This window comes from Acomys minous (assembly GCF_964271855.1).
Source record: "Acomys minous genome assembly, chromosome: 7".
NCBI lineage: Eukaryota > Metazoa > Chordata > Mammalia > Rodentia > Muridae > Acomys > Acomys minous.
Genome location: NC_140488.1, coordinates 44500193 through 44519473, shown reverse-complemented (window position 1 = coordinate 44519473; position 19281 = coordinate 44500193). Strand labels below are relative to the sequence as shown.

The window sequence follows — 19281 nt, the reverse complement described above, 5'->3', positions numbered from 1 at the left end:
AAGCTCAAGTATGTTACCTGGTTATCCATAGTATGGGAAGACCCCACGTCTCATGAACACACAATGCCTGATAACCTCTGAGCCACTTGGTAGTCCACTTTTGAAGGCTGAATAGCAAGCAGTCCATTAGTTTCTCAGACAGGCCAGAACCAATTAGTTTCCAGAGAAAGATAAAAGAACAGCAAAATGGGGCACTACCTCTCTAGGACCTTAGATTCCTAGGACCAAGCTACTTGCTCTTCAGCACTGGATCTTCCCTGCGGCCGAAACAAGGTAATCTTAGCATTAAAAAAAAAAAATGAGGACATAGCATTTTATGGAGACATGGCTATTCCTGGGGGAGGGGCAGTTTCAAGTGCAATTTCTTTCTTTCATTCTCTCATTCTCGTTCTTTCTTATTTGAGACAGTGTCTCATGTAATCCAAGCTATTCTTGAATATATTACATAAATAAATGGGAATGACCTTGAACTCCTGATCTTCAGGCCTCTACCTCTCAAGTACATGTGCCACCATGGCCAGTCTTTAAGTAGACCTTTCATCATGTTAGTTCTTTATTCATTTCATTGATCTTCATCCTGTTCACCTGGCAGGTAATGAACGCTTCAAGGCACAGATTTTCAGTTGACAGCCCATTGTGACACGTGGAGAATCACTCTGTCTAAATCAAGGCTATGTGATCTCAGCAGTGAGAAAATTTCCTTGGGGTGGGTTGCTCTTATTTCACAAGGCTTCAGTGAACTGGAGGAGATTCAAAATCTACTTGTGAAGTCATTAAAGGCAACTAGGCTTACTTTTTTTTTATTTTCTTGATATACTGATTTTTGGGTAAGACACACTCACATCACTGGCAATTGCTAAGGCCTTAAGAAGGGATTATCTTAACCAGGTAGTAGTGGCACACGCCTGTAATCCCAGTACTCGGGAGGCAGAGGCAGGCAGATCGCTATGAGTTCGAGGCCAGCCTGGTCTACAAAGCAAGTCCAGGACAGCCAGGCTGTTACACAGAAAAACAAAACAAAACAAAACAAACAAACAAAAAAAAAAACAAAAAGAAAAAGAAAAAGGAAAAGAAAAATCTTTTTGCCTATTTTCTAGTCCCAGGTGAAGACATTGTATGCTATTTTTCAGCTTCCTGCCTTTTTTCTGTGATCAAGCACAATATTTTCATTGTGTAATTAATACTTGATACCTGTCTATACTACTAAATTTTAAGTTTCCTGTGGCAGGAAATCTGGCATGGTTTGTTCTATCCCCTGCATCTAATCTTTGTCATGTGCATGAGGAAGAAGTCCTTCCCACAAGCACCCAGGATAGCACTCTCATTCCACTTTCTCCAGAATAAAACAAACTCCCAAACTGTTAAGTGTAGGGGATGGGAGTGCCCCACTGATACCAATTTAGCTAGGAGACAAGAAGGCTGGAGGATGCTCAAAGAGGTCCCAAGAGTTCCTTAGTTCTTTCCCATACACTACTCCGTCACACAGAATATATGCTAGCTGTAATGACTTGCCTCTAGTGGAAATATAATTAATAATTTTTTCAAAGATTTATTTGTACTATTTTTAATTATGTACGTATGTGTGAGTGCAGGGGCCTGTGGACCCCAGAAGTGTCAGATCCCCCTGAAACTGTAGATACAGGCCACTGTAAGCTGCCCAATATGGGTGCTGAGAACAGAATTCGGTCCTCTGCAAGAGCAGTAAAAGTTTTTAATGGCCAAATCATCACTCCAGCCGTACATTGTCATTTTTATGATAAAACTGCCATACATTTTCATTTTGTATCATGTGCTTTCCTTTTCTATATAAACTCTTGTTCTTTTCAGGGGAGGGGGGTTGAGACAGGGTCTCTCTGTGTAGCCTTGGCTGTCCTGGAGTCACTTTGTAGACCAGGCTGGCCTCGAACTCACAGCAATCCACCTACCTCTGCCTCCTGAGTGCTGGGATTAAAGGTGGGTGCTACCATGCCTGGTTTAAGCTCTTGTTCTTAACATCTCTGCTTTCCCCAACTCTCTGTCCCCTTCTGCCACGGCTTTTATTAAGGCAGCCCTCTCACTCTTTTATCCAACTATCCACGGATCTAATTACATCTGTCCATACTTTAAAATCATACATAATACTCTTTGGTCATTCTCCTAGCTTCTCTGGATGCTTATAGTCAGCAAGGTCTCTCTTCTATCTAATCTCAGTTGTTCATGCTACGATATAGGCCTATTTCCTCTTATTCTGTCCCTAGTGTGGCTGGGAAACAGCTAGTCAACATATCTGAGCTGTGTCTTTTCTTATATTTGAATACCAGTTTCTATCTTAGTTACCCTTCACTTTTCTGTATTTAAGCTCCTCTTATATCAATGATCTTAGTTTCTTAGCTTTGCCAAACAGGTAGCTCCAGTTCCAGGTTTACCTCTTGCTGGCTGTACAAATCCTATATCCCAATCCTGACCATTCACAATCAGATTTCTCTTGGATCACGTTGACCTTTTGCTGTCACCTGCCTTTCCATTTTGATTAGGTCACTTCTCTCCAAAGAAAGCTACTTGGGGGCCGGGTGTGGGGGCGCATGCCTTTAATCCCAGCACTCAGGAGGCAGACGGATCACTGTGAATTCGAGGCCAGCCTGGTCTACAAAGCGAGTCCAGGACAGCCAAGGCTACACAGATGAACCCTGTCTCAAAAAAACAAATAAAAAACAAAAACAACAATAACAAAAACCCAAATAACGCCCCCCCCAAAAGGAAAGAAAAGTACTTGGGTCCTTTGATCAATTTCTGTGCTCTCCTCAGTACTGTAGTCCCCCTTCTCTTCTACACCCAGGTTATTTGTTTCAGCCTATGCAAATATCTCACATTACCTTGGGCCCTAGAAAGGAGTGAAATCTGAAGTGCTGTACCCAGTTGCCTCTGCACAATTAGAATTATTCATAGTTTAGAAGAAGGCTTTCAAAGGAGGAAAAAACAAACAAGAGAAAATCCCTCAGTTGTTTGTTGTTGTTACTGTTCAGTAAATAATTTACAAAAGCAAATTTTCCTCCCCACAGGCTATACCCACTTTATCACTGGTCCCCAGGGCTAGCTTTTACACACTTCCAAATTGTCATGGCCTATTTTTAGCAAAGGATGGCATGAAATGCTAGTTGCCTCATGGGCTTCAAACTTATCTCTTCTACTTGTTCAGACTGCTGTTATTCCTCCTGCTTTGGACCTGCTGGCCACTCACAGCCTAGACATATTTCTAGGGGTGTGAAGGCTATCTGCATGGTATGACTTGAAGGGTTCCTAGAAAGCCTTTTGTCTGCATATGTCTTCCTTTGGCCTGTGTCTGATAATTAGAACTTCAATATTAGACATTCCTTTCTTTAGCACAGTTACCACTTCCTTGGGGAGTCTCTGTTATACTCTTCCCTCTTGGTATTTTGAAATTTATATATTCATTACCATCACCATATGGGCCGAGCAGTGGTGGCACAGGCCTTTAATTCCAGCACTCAGAAGGCAGACACAGGTGGGTCCCCTGTGAGTTCAAGGCCAGCCTGGTCTACAAAGTGAGTCCAGGACAGCCAAGGCTACACAGAGAAACAAACAAACAAACAAAGCAACAACAACAACCATCACCAATCTGGTTTCTGCCTAACTTTCTCAGATAAGCTCATGTATGCCTTTTGTGTGTTTCCCATTGTATCCTCAGTGTCTACCACTGAACCTAGAACATGAAAGATGTACAAGGAGCATTTATTTCTTGTTGACAGAATCATTTCATGAACTTAAATGTGGATTCTTTAGAGCACTTGTAAGGATTGTGGGCACAGGTGTGCAGGACACTGACTGGGGTAGAGAGCACTAGAAACTAACGATGGAATACTGACCTTAAACAACACCTTCCTTGCTCAGCTGACCTGAAGCTGGTTCTGTTGCTACTCTATCTAGCTCCCTGTCCCTTCATGCCACCTTCCTTAATGCTATCCAAAGGCCTTCATTTAGAGACCATCTGAAAAAGTTTGCTGAGGTGTAAACAAGCCCAAAATAACACTCTAGAGAGCCACCAGCCTCTTTTTCCCAGAAATACTTGGGCCAATTTTAGACACGCACACACTCACACATGCGCACACAAACACAGTAGCACCCTGATACTCCTCTGCTTCTGCTTCTATTATTTACTTCCAAAGGGTCCTTGTTGAGATGGAAGCTGAGATCCAGGTATGAAGCCACACCCCAAGCTCTCTTTCTGGGGCTTACCCTCTACTATATGCCTAAACTCAACCTTCTTGGTTCCAATGATCAAAAGACAGAGGTATCTTCATGCTCCCATTCTCTAGATGCCTCCATCTATGCAGGAATAGCCCAAGTTCCTGAGTAGAGGGTATTGGGGTCTAGCTTGTTCTGAGTCATAAAAGGACAGTGAGGGAGAGTGCCAAAATAAGCCTTCTCTCATGCTCCTGAAGCTTAGTAACTCTGGGTTCCAGCCCAGGAAGAATAAAAAGTGTTCCCACCCCAGGCCAGCCCCTTCCTACAGGATCCCTGCAGGGCTGGCAAGCGGCTCCTCTCCTCTCCCAACCAGAATGTCTTACAGCCAGTCAGCCAGCCACTAAACACCTGCCAAAGCCAACCCATTCGTTAAGGCTCTGCTGGAAGCTGCCGCCATCAAGAGACTCTCCCTTCCTAGTTTGCTTTGGCACAATCCAAGCTTTATTAAGCTTAAGACCTTTCTCTCAAGGAGCATAGCCTCAATTCAGCTTTTAGAGGCCTGCAGCCTGCAATACTTCCTTGCCTGAGTCCTTGGTGGTGGCTGCTCTACTCCCCATGACCATACCTTCAACTCCTAAGATCCTAGCCTTGACCTCTGACATCCCTGTGTCCTTTACCATGCTCAATAAGTAGCAGGCCTCTGGTCAATAAATGATGGATTGTTTAATTGAAGTGGTTGCTCAGTACAAGGCTGAATGAGATGCTGTCATTATTCATTTCTCTGTGCACCTGAGCAGGCAGATTAAGTGGTCTTAAAACTGAGAAGTTCTTATGCTTTCCCCCCTTCTTTTTCATTCATTTCCTTTCCCCACTACAACTAAGAACCAAAAAGGCTGAGGGCAGAGGGAGGAATGATAAGTCAAGTTTAAAATCATGGTAAGGGTTTACGGTTTTCCTTGATTCTAGCCATGATATTTCTTCAGAACTTGGAGTGCCCAGCTCTCAGGAGTCCTGAGATAATGTTCTTGGGCTTGTCCAAGAGCTCATAAGCACAATCTCTGGACATAGACTATGCCTGCTAGTAGCTTCCAAGCCATTTAAAAAAAAAAACTCGTTTCCCTGCTTCTCTCTCTCTCTCTTTTTCTTGGACTACAGAGCATTCTCCTCAGCTAACCTCAGACTGGGAGCCACTTACCTGGTGGCAACATAGTGGAGCAGGCTGGGGCAAACACCAGGGAGGAGTTACTGACTTAGTCACAAACACTGAGCCAACAGAATATTACACTGATGGGGATATGTGTGTTGTTTATAGACTTGTTTAGTAGAGAAGAATGTGAAAATCTAGCAAGTGCAACTTTACTACAAGGGCTCAGTTGTGCCAAGCTGGTAATGTCATTTTCTGAATATGCAAAAAGAAAACCCCAAACAAAACAATAAGCCTAAAAATCATTGTGAATTCAGGGAAGCCTGGGAACTATGAGACTTTAGGAGAAATGGACAGAGAATTGGCATGTGAGGGGCTTTTCTTTAAATGGTTCCTCTAGCTTCAGGGACACCTTTCTGCCTAATGTCTATCAGACTAGGGTATCCAGAAAAGCTTCTGATCTGACAATCGGATAAAGAAAAAGGGAAGAGGATCTATCTGAGACCTGTTCTGACGCCTGTCACACCATCCCTTTAGTAGTACACTATTAGGAAAACATAGCAGTACCCTTCCAAAATGACTTCAGTCCAACCAAACCCATTCCAGCTTGCTTGTCTGTTTATATTTGCTTCTCGGTGTGGGAATAACGCGACTCACACCTTGAAGTCTGGCATTTACCTCTGAGCCAAAATGTTTGCCTCACATAGGGAATAGCAAGCTTTTCCTTGGAAAGTATGAGCTCCATTTAAACCTGAAGCAGGCTTCTGAGTGCCTGGCCCTGGGGGAAGCCCACCACTGAGCAAGCAGAAGCTTGATGTCTCAGTAACCTGGCACTATTACATAAGGCACTGCATGAGATATGAGTCAGGGCCCTGAAGCTGGCATAGGCCCAGCCAAGTTTGGAAAGTGAGGCTAAGCAGCAGTGTAGGAGAGGTGCTAAGGGGCTAAGCCACAATACAGCCACTGGTTCTACATTCCCTCCTCTCACTTCTCACTCCCTTTTCCTCAGGGATAGTCGGAGCCAATTTCTGGCCTACACAGTTCAGAGAAGTAGGAATCCTCACCAGACCCCTACGTTGTAAGCAGCTGCTCTTCATCTCCTCTGAAGGGAAGAGAAAAGAAAGTATTAGATACCCAAGGCTATATTTTGTGTAAATTCTTCCTTCGAGGGAGGTCACTGTGATGCTTTCATAGGCAGGGGCCTGATTTCAGGCATGATCTATCTAAGAAATGTTCCTCCCAGGAAAGGAAGGCAATAATAAGCTTTGGTCAGCACTGACTAAACCTGCTTCCAGCCCTAGTTTTCTCTTGGACTAGTGTCTGTACTCTAGGAAGCTTCTCATTTAGTCTCTTGTATTGGTGGGGACCTTACACCTCTTATAACATTTCCAAAAGTTCAAGAGCTCCTCTGGGAAAGATTCCTAGGCAGAAGGTACAAGTGAACTCACCTTGTCTGCTCATAAAATCATCTCCTTCCTAGCACAGCATTTGGAAAAGCTTGCTTTCTGTCCCTAGTTTATCCTTATTACAACTCCTTAATTACGCTGGATTTCAGCAGGGAAGGCACTAACTTGCAGAAGCCATTTTTCCCAGGCTGACCTCTCACTGGTTGCTAAAGCTGGGATCTAGCCTTCAGTCTTTCATGGAGCTCCCACTAACCTATCTGATTCCATAGAGGAATTCCAAAGCTCTGGCAGAAAATGAAGCCCTTACCCTTGCCCCATTATTGCAGGCATTGGACTGTACAGTATGTCCAGAGTCATCATTACTCTCTTCATCTAAAAAGGAATTTTCATCTTTCTGACCCATGTGGTCATGGAATGCTCTCCCTTGAGTACACTGAGCACACAAAGTGCCCCTCCAAATGAGCCCAAGCTTTGGCCTCTTTCAGCACACTGGTTTCTCAAGGGCTCAAAAGACTATTGCATGACACCAACCAATTTGTTATGTAAACTCAGCCAGCCATGGCAGATTACAGCTTTGCAGTTATCTTGAGGGATGCCTTACATAAGAGGAGAAAGTTCAGGTAGGAGCAGAATCATAATGCAAACACAGCACAATGACTACCACCACATAAAGACACAGACGACCTCATCCTTCTCAAGCAATTCACGGCTGGGGGCTAGTATTTTGTTGTTTTCCATCATTCACAGGGCCCAGAGACCCTAGAAACCTTGGCCAGACACATTCATCTCCATTTATCTAGACGTCTTGGCCTTCAGGAGTGAGTCTGGAAAGAGGCCAACACTACCTGAAATTGAGAGCTTGCCAGCTTATCTGCAAGTAAAAATATAAGCAAAGGTGTTAACTACCTCTTCAGACAGGGAGGGAAAATAAGATCACCCTGGAAGGAGTTATTTTCTAAGGTATGGGCTCATGTAGGTCCTCTCTGGGTTAAACCGACAAGATGATGATATTAATGCCCCATTCTGACCCTCTTTAAGAGCTGAACCTTCCAGGCACACCTCTTGTGCTCTCTTGTTGCTCAGTGCCTCATGTTGTTAACAGCCCACCCAATCTGGCCTTTCATGAATCCAGCACTGTCTCTTCACTTCTATTCTGTAAGCTTGCCTTTCTCATGTCCCATTCACATTGAATTTTACCTCCTATGAGCTGTCACCCTGTCCCCAGAGATGAGAAACAATTCCATACAAGGAAGTAAATGACAAGTAAGGCCTATGAATAAGTGGTCAATTTTTTTTGATGAAAAATAGGTTAAAAATGACATTCCCAGATATAGACCCCCAAATAACTGTAAACAGCTACTGGAGCACATGCTTGTATAGTGTTAACATCAGCATTCCTCATAATGGCCACACAAACTTGAAATGATCCAAGTGTCTGCAGCTGGATGAATGCATAAGCAAAATTTGGTATAGCAATAAAGTGGAATATTATTCAGTCATAAAAGTACAGTTTCATATTACAACATGGACAAATCTTGAAAACATCATGAGAGTGAAAGAAGCCAAACACAAAGGATCATATATTGTGCAATTCCACTTATATAAAATAGCAAGAATAGGCAAATCCAGAGACAGAAAGTACTAGGTTACCAGGAACTGGGGAGAGGAGAGAATGGGGATATTGCCACTTAGTGAGTGCAATGGTTAAAATGGTAAATTTTACACTGCCAATATTGGACCACTATACACATAAAATACATAATGTGTACGTACACAGTATATATAACATAGAGATATTCATGTAATAGTGAGTGGTATTAGGGCACTGAGCTTACTCATGGGGATATGGAGTCGACTCCGTCTACTAGACTGCCAGCACATGCAATTCACATCTGTGCCTTGGCAAAATGACAATTTTTTGTATGGTAGGGCTCTCATGAGGCATCCAAACCCTGCAAGTTAAGTTTTCAAATGCATTTGTATTTTTAATGGAGGCTGTCCCTTAATCCAAGAGTGCCTATTGTTTGTCAGACTACTAGACACTCAGGAAATAGTTATTTTAAATTACTTTGGGCTAAGGAAGGACTTTCGAAGCACGATACCAAAAGCAAAAATCACAAAGGCAAAGAATGACAGGCTTAATCACATAGAAACTCAAAACCTCTCTATGACAAAGAATTCCGTCCTCGAAGAAATCAAATGGTAAATTAATTGACAAAGGGTTACAATCACTAGTTCAGGGTTTCTCACCATGTGGTCTACATACCACTGATGCTATGGGAGAGGAGTTTCTGATGGTACAAGGACCATCAGAATCTTAAATAGTACGGAAATTTTTATGAACAAAACTTGATCTCTAAATCTAACTCTTTCTCCAGCTAGTGTTTAACAGCTCAAAAGACTATCAAATGAATTATCACACATCAAGTTATCAGAAGTATTTATTATTTCTGAAATTTGTGTATGAGAACTCATTGGTGGCAGGTCAGCTTACAGGTACAATCCTAGAAATTTTGGAGCTAAAGGGAATTAAAATTCAGAGTATTTGGGATGACACTGAGCAGATATGCTCTGGGACCAAAGGCAGTTGATTTAGCCAGGTTGATTTAGCTCATACTTGTAATCCCAGCATTTGAGAGGCAGAGGCAAAAGGATTGTGTTGAGTTCAAGAAAAACCTAGGCCATGCTGAGTTTTAGGCCTGCCAAGATCAGTCTAAGTTCCAAGCCATCTTGGTCTGTAGTGAAAGACTCTATATCTCAAATATATATATATATATATATATATATATATATATATATAAATTTGAGGTTATAAAAACATCAATGATAAAACAGAATATTACTAGTTACCATGTCAGTTTGCTACACCTAGAAGTTTAAAGCAATTAAACTCATTCACAATTTTGATTTAAGAAGGTTTTTTGTTGTGTTTTTTTTGGTTTTGTTTTGTTTTGCTTTTTTAAGCCAGGTGCAGTGGTACAGGCCTGTGATCCCAATACTCGGGAAAGCAGAGGCAGAAGTGGACCTCTGTGAGTTTGAGACCAGCCTGGTCTACAAAGTAAGTTCAGGGCAGCCAAGGCTACACAGAGAAACCCTGTCTTGAAAAAACAAAACAAAACAAAAAACAAAAACAAAAAAGAAAAAAAAGTAAAGAAAACCAGTGCTAATAATTGGGTTGGTATAAATATTAAATGAGATTATACATATGCTATTCTTGGTATATATTATAAATAAACAATAATTGTTAGCTATTAATCCTATCTGGTTATTAGTTATATTACACAAGATTGAAGGGATGGTGTTTAAAATATATTTCTTCTCCCAAATAGTACCATTTACATATCAAAAACTGCACTTATTCTCATTGATTCCTATATGTACAAACACTCCACCAGAACTTCTACCATACTATTATTTACCACATGTAATTAAAACTGAAAGAGAAAAAAAATCCACATTTAAACACTATTAAGAGGCTGGGAGTGGTGGTGCATGCCTTTAATCCCAGCACTTGGGAGGCAGAGGCAGGCGGATCGCTGTGAGTTCGAGGCCAGCCTGGTCTACAAAGGGAGTCCAGGACAGCCAAGGCTACACAGAGAAACCCTGTCTCAAAAAACCAAAACCCCCTCCACCCCCCCCACCCCCCCACCCCCCGCAAAAAAAAAAAAAAACACTAGTAAGGATTTTCTAGCACATGATTAAAGTTGTGGGGTTGGGGAGATGGTTCAGTGGTTAAGAGTGTTTGGTTCCTAGCACCCATACCAGCTATGTAATTTCTCTGTGTGTGCACACATGCTCTTTCACACCCCTCAAAACCATTAAAACAAACTTTAAAAATGTAGAGCCTGGCATAGTGGTGCACGCCTTTAATCCCAGCACTTGGGAGGCAGAGGCAGGTGGATTGCTGTGAGTTCAAGACCAGCCAGGTCTCCAAAGCGAGCCCAGGACAACCAAGGCTACACAGAGAAACCCTGTTTTGGAAAAAAAATGTTCAAGTTGAGCCAGGTGTGGTAGCACACATCTATAATTCTCAGCACTCAGGGAGGCAGAGGCAGGCGGATCTCTGTGTGTTTAAGGCCAGCCTGGTCTACAAAGAAAGTCCAGGACAGCCAAGGCTACACAGGGAAACCGGGTCTCAATCCCCTCACAAGTTCAAGTTGTGAAATCTTTACCTCAGAGTACATCAACAATTAAGTAGTTAGCCATAATCACCAGGACCAAACCAAACCCCTTTGCTGAGTATTGGCTGCATAAGTAGAAGCCAAGAAGAAACCAAGTAAAAAGCAAAAAAACAAAAACAAACAAACAAACAAAAACCACAGCCCTACCCTCAGATTGCTTGCACTCTTTGTTCTAAGAAAATCAAGGCCTAAGCTGGCTGATAGGCACAGACCAAAATAGATGAATCAGATACAAATCATGAATGTGCCGTGTCTTCTTCCCAAGAATGTTGGAGGCCTTGACATAGCAGAATGGGCTACAAGATAAGGGGCTGGAAGACTGGCTTCTCTGGTAGATGAGGCCTTGAAAAATTATAATGGAAAACACACTCAAAGAGGGACCTGAAACATCTTATTGCGAATGGAACAGAAGTGAAATTTATGGTTGGATTATACATGTAGAAACCTAGGGAATCGAATGAAGCGAGAAAGAAAATGTTCATATAGCAAGCTGTCCAGCCTAGACACTGGAGAGACCTCATAGCCAGCAACAACAGTCTTCTAGTTTGCAAAGAACATGTCATTCTGTGCAAAGGCTAGACTGAGTTTGGGATCTCCAATACCAGTCATTAAGGAAAGAGAGTGATTTATCCTACTATAATTATTAGGTTGTTACCAAAGGATTCTATCACTACTGAGCTTCAAAGAAGCCTGGTAGCCTTCTAGCTTGTTCTGAGATAGCAGTAGAGAACACTGAGTTGCCTGGGTCCCAGGAGCCACTGTCAGGTGCATATCCCCCTACTTTGTTCTTTTCCCTCATACAGTGTGCCTTTAACATTCCTATTCAGTAGCATTTCCAAGCTTTGCCAAAAACCAGATGCCCCAAAACTGAAGTAGATGGCAAAGGAAGTCTTTCAAGAAACTCAAACAACCAGAATATTCCAGGGCTGTGACACAATGTGAAATCTTTTTGCAAACTCAGCTTCCCACTTCACCCAGGTCAGACCCTCCTAAGGCACAGAGACAGAAATTACCCTGTCACTTCACCAAAGCCCCAGCAGAGCCCATTTTCCCAGTTGAAGCAAAAGTGAGCTAGCAAGTGCTCTCCCTAACCTTTGCCACTCTCCATCTGAGCTATGCCGGTGAGCAGATCATTACAAGCCAGTTAAGGATCATGCTCTACAAGATTTCAGTCTGTGAGCTGAATACACTTCTAGGACTATTTTTACCAGAAATGAAGATTCTCTTGAAACCTGTTCTGTCTATAGCTTGGCTTCATTTTAGACCATGAAATAATTTGAAGCCTAATGTGAAATAAGTGAGGAAATGTTTCAATGGCATTAAGAATGCCTCAGAAATGCAACTTGCTAGGACAACATTAAGTCAGCAGCCTTGCTTGTCCCCACCAGGAATCACTGGGGCTGAGGAGACAGTGGATTTGTCTTTGGACCAAGGAGGTAAACACATTCATGGTGGCTAATGAGTGCCTCCTTCATTTCATAGCTTCTAAGAGGTCCTATTTGGATTTCACTGCCATGCAAGTAATGCATGGGTGCTCAGCATTTCTCATCACTTTGGGCACACAACCAGCCCACAACCCAGAATCTGAGAACTAGAAAGTGCTGCAGAGAGAGCACTGAGGTTGGATCTCTTGCTCAGGCTCATACAAATCGAAGCATAACTTGTACTACCACCCAGATCTCCCATAGCAGAGTTGTCGCTCTTACATAACCTGTGTCATTAAGCAAGAATAAAATCCACCCCAGTCTGCACACATGCACATGCAGGCACATGTTCCTGTGCATGCATACACATACACACACACATACTCTCTCCCCACCCCCTCTCTCTCCTTTAAGAACACAAAACCACAGAAGGGTTTCTTGAAGTTCCTGCCTCTAAATTATCTCAGTTTTAAGTCATTAATAACAGAGTACCTAATTGTTGTGGATAGCAGCTGCCTCGAGCACTCCCACTGTTGATCTCCTCCCTTTTCCCATTCTTGCCTTTGGACTTTCTAGAAAAATCTCATGCACACAAGGAGGCAGATTCAGCCACTCTCCTGTCTTATAGAGGCCTTGAAGTGCTCAAAGTAATGATCCTATTTTTTTCCCACCCTCTCACTTCACCAAAGCCCTATAGAGCCCCTGGTTTCCCAGTTGGAGCAAATGCAAGTGCTCTCTCCAGGTTTCTCCCCCTCTTGCTCACCTTTGCCACTCTCTAAAAGAGCTCCCCGCTCCAAAAAAACAAAACAAAACAAAACAAAAACACAAAAAACCAAAACTAGTTTCTTCTGGGGTTGCTTTTCATTTGTATTCAGAATGGAAGGCCGTAATCTTCAGAGGTGGCCGGGTCCTCTCCATCTCAAAAATTCTCATAGGTTTCTGGTTTTTCCTGTGCCTCATCCCTGACCTTTCCTTGTCAGAAGCCCAATTTGTTAATGACATTTTACTTGTCCTAACTGTCAATGATGGTCGGTAGTTTAACAGTCAGGCCAGTTTCTGTTCCACTGAGTAGGGTGGAACTCAAATTCCTAAGAGAGCCCCAGGACAGAAACGTTCTAAGCTCTATAGACATTTCAACACGGTGCACTCACAATTACTTTCAACCCATATGGAGCCACCCCACCGTCTGGGCCCTACTGTGCCAACCTTTCCAGGCACCACTCAAGATACACTTACACCTGCTAGAATTCCCTGAGCTCGAACTAGCCAAAAGATCCAGGCGGGACAGCCTAGGAGCCTGACCCCACCTCCCAGCCCCACCCGACATCCCGGGGGACCTTCCTGATTTGCCCCCATCCCCTTGTCAGAGGTGAGAAGATCCAGCAGAGGCTGGTGCCAGCAGGGACATGTTCCCACGTGGCTCTATGGCCAGCTCCTCACCTGTGGAAGAAGAGCAGAATGGAGAGCATGGTCTGGTCGATGTTGCGGTTGCAGATGCCCTCGTTGATCAGGTAGCAGGGGTCCCGAAGCACGGGCTCCAGCGAATCCTGCCGCATTATGTTGTTGAGCTTGTCGGCGTTGAGGTTCTCATAGATCAGCTTCTCCCGCAGCTGCCGAAAGTTGCTCACGGTGGGGCTGCCGGGCTTGTTCTCCCCGCTGCCACTTCTCTGGAGATCGCTTTTGTTGGCCAGATCCAGGCAGCAGTTGCAGCAGTCAAGCCCGACAGGTGAGCGGCAGTCGAGCTTGGACTGGGCCATCTTCTCAGGCTTGGCGGCTGCCTGCTCAGGGAGGTCAGGGGCGGCTGGCAGGTGCGCACCCTCCGAGGAGCTAGTGCTGGCCTTTTGGGACTCCAGGGTGCCTGGAAAAGTCAAGCTGTGAGAAGAGTTGGAAATTAGCGCCTAATAAATAAATAAATAAATAAAAAATATGCCGGTCACCTTCAGTTCGGGGCCCCCTTCTGGTTGTACAGCTCAGGGTGCGAAGAGAAACAGCTGGACAAACAGCTCCCAGCGGATCCTTTGGGCTCCACTTCCTTCTCCTCCCCCTGGTCTGGAAGCCCGGGCCGCTCGCCCGCTACAACCCCCACCCACGCTCCCAACACGCCGTCCCCTCAGCAGCTCCCCCTAGACTCGTGAACGCACCACCACGAAACACCCCCCACCCCACCCCACCCACCCCCGGGGGCAGTCCTAAGTTTCCCAAGTGCGAGCAAGGCTCCCGGGCGGACCTGCAACGGGCAGGAAGGGCGGGCAGAAAGGGATCGCCTGTGGCGCGCCCTCCCAGCCTCTTCTTCCGTGGCCCGCGGGCTCCGCTGACCCAGCGGTGGCAGGAACCCAGAGCGAGTGTGCGAGCCCAAGGAGTCCCTGCCGGGGGCCTTGACAGCTTTTAAATTAGCCCGGAGGGGCAGGCGGAGGACGCGCTGCTGCGGCCGCTGCCGCCACTACTACTGCTGCCGCCGCCGCTGCTGCTGCCGCCCGCAGCTTCCTTAACTGGGCTAGGAGGCCCCCTGGCGCGCTTGACTCCAGCACCCCCCCCCCCTCAGCGCCCACGCGGCCGCTCGCACGATCACCCACGCTCCTCAGGAGCTCGCCCCAGCGTTTCCTAGCTGAGCGCGCCTCTGGCACTGCCTGCCTTGCCCAACACGGGCACTCCTCGCGTTAAATGTCCAACTCTCCCTCCAAGGAGCGCCCCCAGCCGCTCCCTTCAATCCCTCATCCCCCCCCCTCACCCCGCGCCACAGCCGCCCCACCGACGCCCCGTTCACAAGGGTCTCGAGCTCAGGGCAATGGCAAAAAAATTGCCTTGCCGGGCCCGCCCGCCCGCTGAGGCTTCCTATGACAGAAGGGCCAGCCCGGGGCCTGACATGCCCTGGCCTTTAAACCACCACGCCACGCCACTCAGCCCGACTTTTTGGGAAGTCAGCGGCAGCGACTTCAGAAAGTGCTAGAAAACGCCAAGAGCACCTCAGAAAAAACCTCCAACTCCAAGGTCCCACAAACACGCCCAGACTCTCCGTGCCCGCTTCTCCCTCCTCACTTGTCACCCTCTCGCGTGCTCTGGTTCGCGACCGGCTCCGAACCCCGCGCCCCACTCGATGCCATCTCCCTCAGGTTGCGTTGACTCCGCTGGGGGGGGGGGGCTTCCCTCTGGCCTGCCCCCCCTCCACGCCCCGTCTCCTCGCCGCTCTTCTCCCGCTCTTTCCGCTATTTCGGTCCTTTGGCGGCTTTTCTAACTTTCTTAACTCGTTTCTTCGATTTTTCTCTTGACTTTCCTCTAGTCCCTTTCTCGTGTCCCCACCCTTTCTCTCTGGCCGCCCCTCGCTCCCTTTTCTCTGTTCCGGCCTCGACCTCCTTCCACCCTTATTTCCCTCGTTTTATTTCTAGCCCCTATCACGTCGGCACCCCCTCTTTTTCCTCCCTCGTTTCCCCTGTTTTCTTGTTTCTCAAAACTCCTACCCCCGCGTTTCAAAGACCCCTTACCTGCCTCTTCAGGTGATCTGGTGCCCTCCGCTCTTCGCAGACACTTGCCTTGCGACTGTCTGCACGCCTAGTCAGGAGAGGAGTGACAAGTCCCTCCTGGCGGCGGAGGGATCTGGGAGCATAGGCGTCAAGCGGAGGTATAGCGAAAGGGCAGATATAGGGGTCAGCGTAGTGCCGCGGGTTAATACCCCTCCTCTCTGAGCTTCCTGGACGCGCAAGGTGATCAAATAGGGCGGCTTTTAGGGTGTCTCGGCACTTAGAATATGTCCAAAGTGGAAGATTGAGCCATTTTTGATCCTTGGAAAAATTAAAACACAAACACAATATTCAGGTTTTGTGTTAAACGAAGATAAAGTTCTTTTAGGTCCTACTCCTTAACAACGCCCCCCCGCCCCGCCCCCTTCGTTCGCTTCATGTGAGAACCCAAGGCATTTGAAATAGAGCAGTATACAACCGCCATCTTCTGCTCAAAATCTGAACTACAGGTGCCTTCTGGTGGAAGGATCCATTGGGATACTAAGTCTGGACAGGAGTCCCGCTATGTCAATAAAGTTCCCTGGTAGAGAGTTAACGTGAATCCATTTGAAATCTCCTAGCCTGCCTGCTGCAGCTCACTCCAAGATCCCAGCTCCTCCTCGATAAGCATAATCAGGACGCTTGTGAGTTTCAGGTCAGATTGAACTAAATAATGAGGTTGTCTCAAAAAGCCCACCTCATAGGAAAAAAATGAACTTTCAAGCCGGCCCTGTAATTAATTAGGAGCAAAGAGCAGCCAGCCAACTCACCCCTGTTCCCCAGTCCCTGTGACTGTGACATGGGGGCCCCAAATGCGGGTAATTGGGGAAGTACTCTTGTGTTGTAGTGGCTAGAAATCTCACACTTTGCTGTATCTCTGGTTCCTGAGACGATCCCAAAGGCCGGGATTAAAGAGGCCATTGGTTATCGAGTGGAACAGTATAACTGAGGGTACATATTAACCCTCACAGACTACGAAAATTCTTTTTTTTCACCCTCTTAAAAGCCCATCACGTCGCTTTCTTGTATTTTTTTTCTTCTTTCATCTAGTTTTTTTTTTTAAATGTTCTTGGATAAAAGCCAGAGGAGGTAGTAGAATATAAAATTTCATCTGCATTGTGTGGACTTATAGCCTACTGAAATGTTTTTTAATTACAGTGTTTATTATTTTCCTTCTTGTTTACAATTATTTTATGTTAAATGTTATAATAAAATATATTACTTCCACAAATGTTTATTTGTGTTTTGGGAACAATTAGGCCTTTTGCTTCTATGCTTGCCTGAACCCTCTTATCTTTCTGTAACCTTGGGATGAGGCCCTGGTGGAAGTATTTCCTTCTTGGCATTTGGCACACTGTTAAATCCAAGATTTTTGTCCCCTTGACATTTCCCCATTGTAGTCCTTGCTCTAAAGCAGTATTGTTAATAATTCAGTACAGATTTACACATCATATCAAGGCTGATCAAGAGCAAATAGAGTTGAGATACAGAGGAATCTAGATAGTATAGAGATAGAGCTCAGAGAGCTGGCATTTGTGTGCACACAAGTCCAGCTTGTGTTGACAGACTGCATACCTCTGGGAGGGAAGGCCCCCTTGGCTCTCCTCTGTGAGGCTTTGCTTTACTGACATATACTGGATTGGCTGGAGAGAGTCCAAGCAAATGTTCTTGTATAAACTTAAAAAGTAGGGAGTCTGGGGTGCTATCAGACAAAGATGGTAGCTTTTAGGGTGAGGCAAAAGTGGTGTAGAAGAAAAACATCTACTTATTGGCACAATTCAGCGGCCATTTACTGTGCACCTGTCATGTGCCAGGTACAGCATTAATAAAAATTCAGAGGTAAATAAGATACACTCCAAAGTCTGGTGGTACTGGCCTGAAACCCCAGCTTTGGGGGAGGCTAAGGCAGGAGGGTCATGGGTTCAAGGCCAACCTGAACAATTGAGTGAATCAAGCTCTCTTTTTCATATGTGCTCACAAGCAAGTGTGTTAAGGGCTGAGGATATGGCTCAGTGGTGGAGTACTTGTATAACACGAATAGGTCCAATCACCAGCATCTTTAAAAAACAGTAAACAAACAAAACCCAAGCCTACTACTACAAGTGGTACACAATAGACACTTAGTGATTGGTGGGCACGTAGCAGTGTGTGCTGGAGTAGGTGGAGGGGCGCTGACTTTGGGACGAAAAGGCAATCTATACATGTTCCGTGGTTGAATTACAGTAAGGATTCATTATAACAAATTCACCATGAACTGAAAATATTATAAAATAAAATTATAAATACAAATGTTATAAAATTTAAAAATGGAATGGCTCCACTTAGTTCGCTGAGCACCGTAGCTTAGCAACACCGGAGCCCATATGACCCTCCTAGCCTTCTGGCTTACTGGGAGCTTCCCACCATCCAAATCCTAAATTTGAACACATATTGACTTTTGCACCATCATAAAACACACAATTTGTAAGTAGAATCCTTGAAAATCAAGCACTAGTGGAGTGAGGTTTGTGGATGAGAATAGTGGGGCTGTTAGGATCCTTTGTGAATTCCAAAAGAGTTTTTTGTTACTATAGAATAAAACGGGAGCGATGGACTTTGAGAGCTGGCAAGGTATTCAGAGCCCACATCTTGGGGGACACAATATAAAGTATTAAGGAAAAAATTTGTCCTGAGCCTAGTGTGGTGGCTTACACTTGTAATCCCAACATTCAAACTGACTTTTTGGCTACATAAAAGACCATAAATTTGACTTGCTTTAGATAATTATTAAGAAAAGAGATAGAGCAGGGCATGGTGGTGCACACTTGTAATGCCAGCACTTGGGAGGCAGAGGCAGGCGAATTGCTTGCTGTGAGTTCGAGGCCAATCTGGTCTACAAGGTGAGTACAAGACAGCCAAGGCTACACACAGAGAAACTCTGTCTTGAAAAACAAAAACAAACAAACAAAAGCAAAAAAGAAAAGAAATAAAAAAGAAAAAGAAAGGACAAACACCATATATTGGGTCCTAACTATGTGCCACAGATGCACATATCATATATATGTATGTGTGTATATATCCTTATTTACGTCTCACAACAATACCATGATGTAGGTGTGATTTCAGTGGTGACAAGACCTTGCAGATTTTACAGATGCTCTCAGGTTCTACAAGGAATACATGTTGGGGTCAGGATTTGAATGTACATTTTCCCCAACCCCAGAGCTTGTGTTCTTATCTATTAGGTGACTTTTAAAATGAAGGCTCATCAAATATTTACAAAGTGAAACATCTGTTTTAAGAAGATTGAACATTCACAGAGGCAAATATGCATCAAATACTTTACTGTATAATATATCAAAAGACTTTTATTTATACGATGGGGCAGCAAGCAGAAAAGTGCAGTTTTGAAGGGCCATCATGAGCCAGGCATTATGTTAGGCGTCATACAAATTAATTATCTCAACAACC

The 19281-nt window shown here is 44.8% G+C and overlaps 1 protein-coding gene across 6 annotated transcripts in view; it reads right to left on the bottom strand.

Annotated features, from left to right (window-relative positions):
- The window catches only part of TSC22D3 (TSC22 domain family member 3), a 64562-nt gene extending 48484 nt beyond the window's left edge, over positions 1-16078 (bottom strand). The window contains exons 1-2 of one of the 6 annotated variants that reach the window (XM_084790417.1): positions 15817-16078; positions 13778-14209 (exon numbers count right to left, since the gene is read on the bottom strand). In XM_084790417.1, the coding sequence (XP_084646543.1) occupies positions 13778-14094 (317 nt within the window). In that variant the 5' untranslated portion in view covers positions 14095-14209; positions 15817-16078. Of the gene's footprint in view, positions 1-13777; positions 14210-14274; positions 14418-14564; positions 14757-15373; positions 15391-15816 lie in introns of those variants that run through there. The other 5 variants (XM_084790419.1, XM_084790416.1, XM_084790418.1 and 2 more) reach the window with 5 other exon arrangements.
- Positions 16079-19281: the final 3203 nt, after the last annotated feature.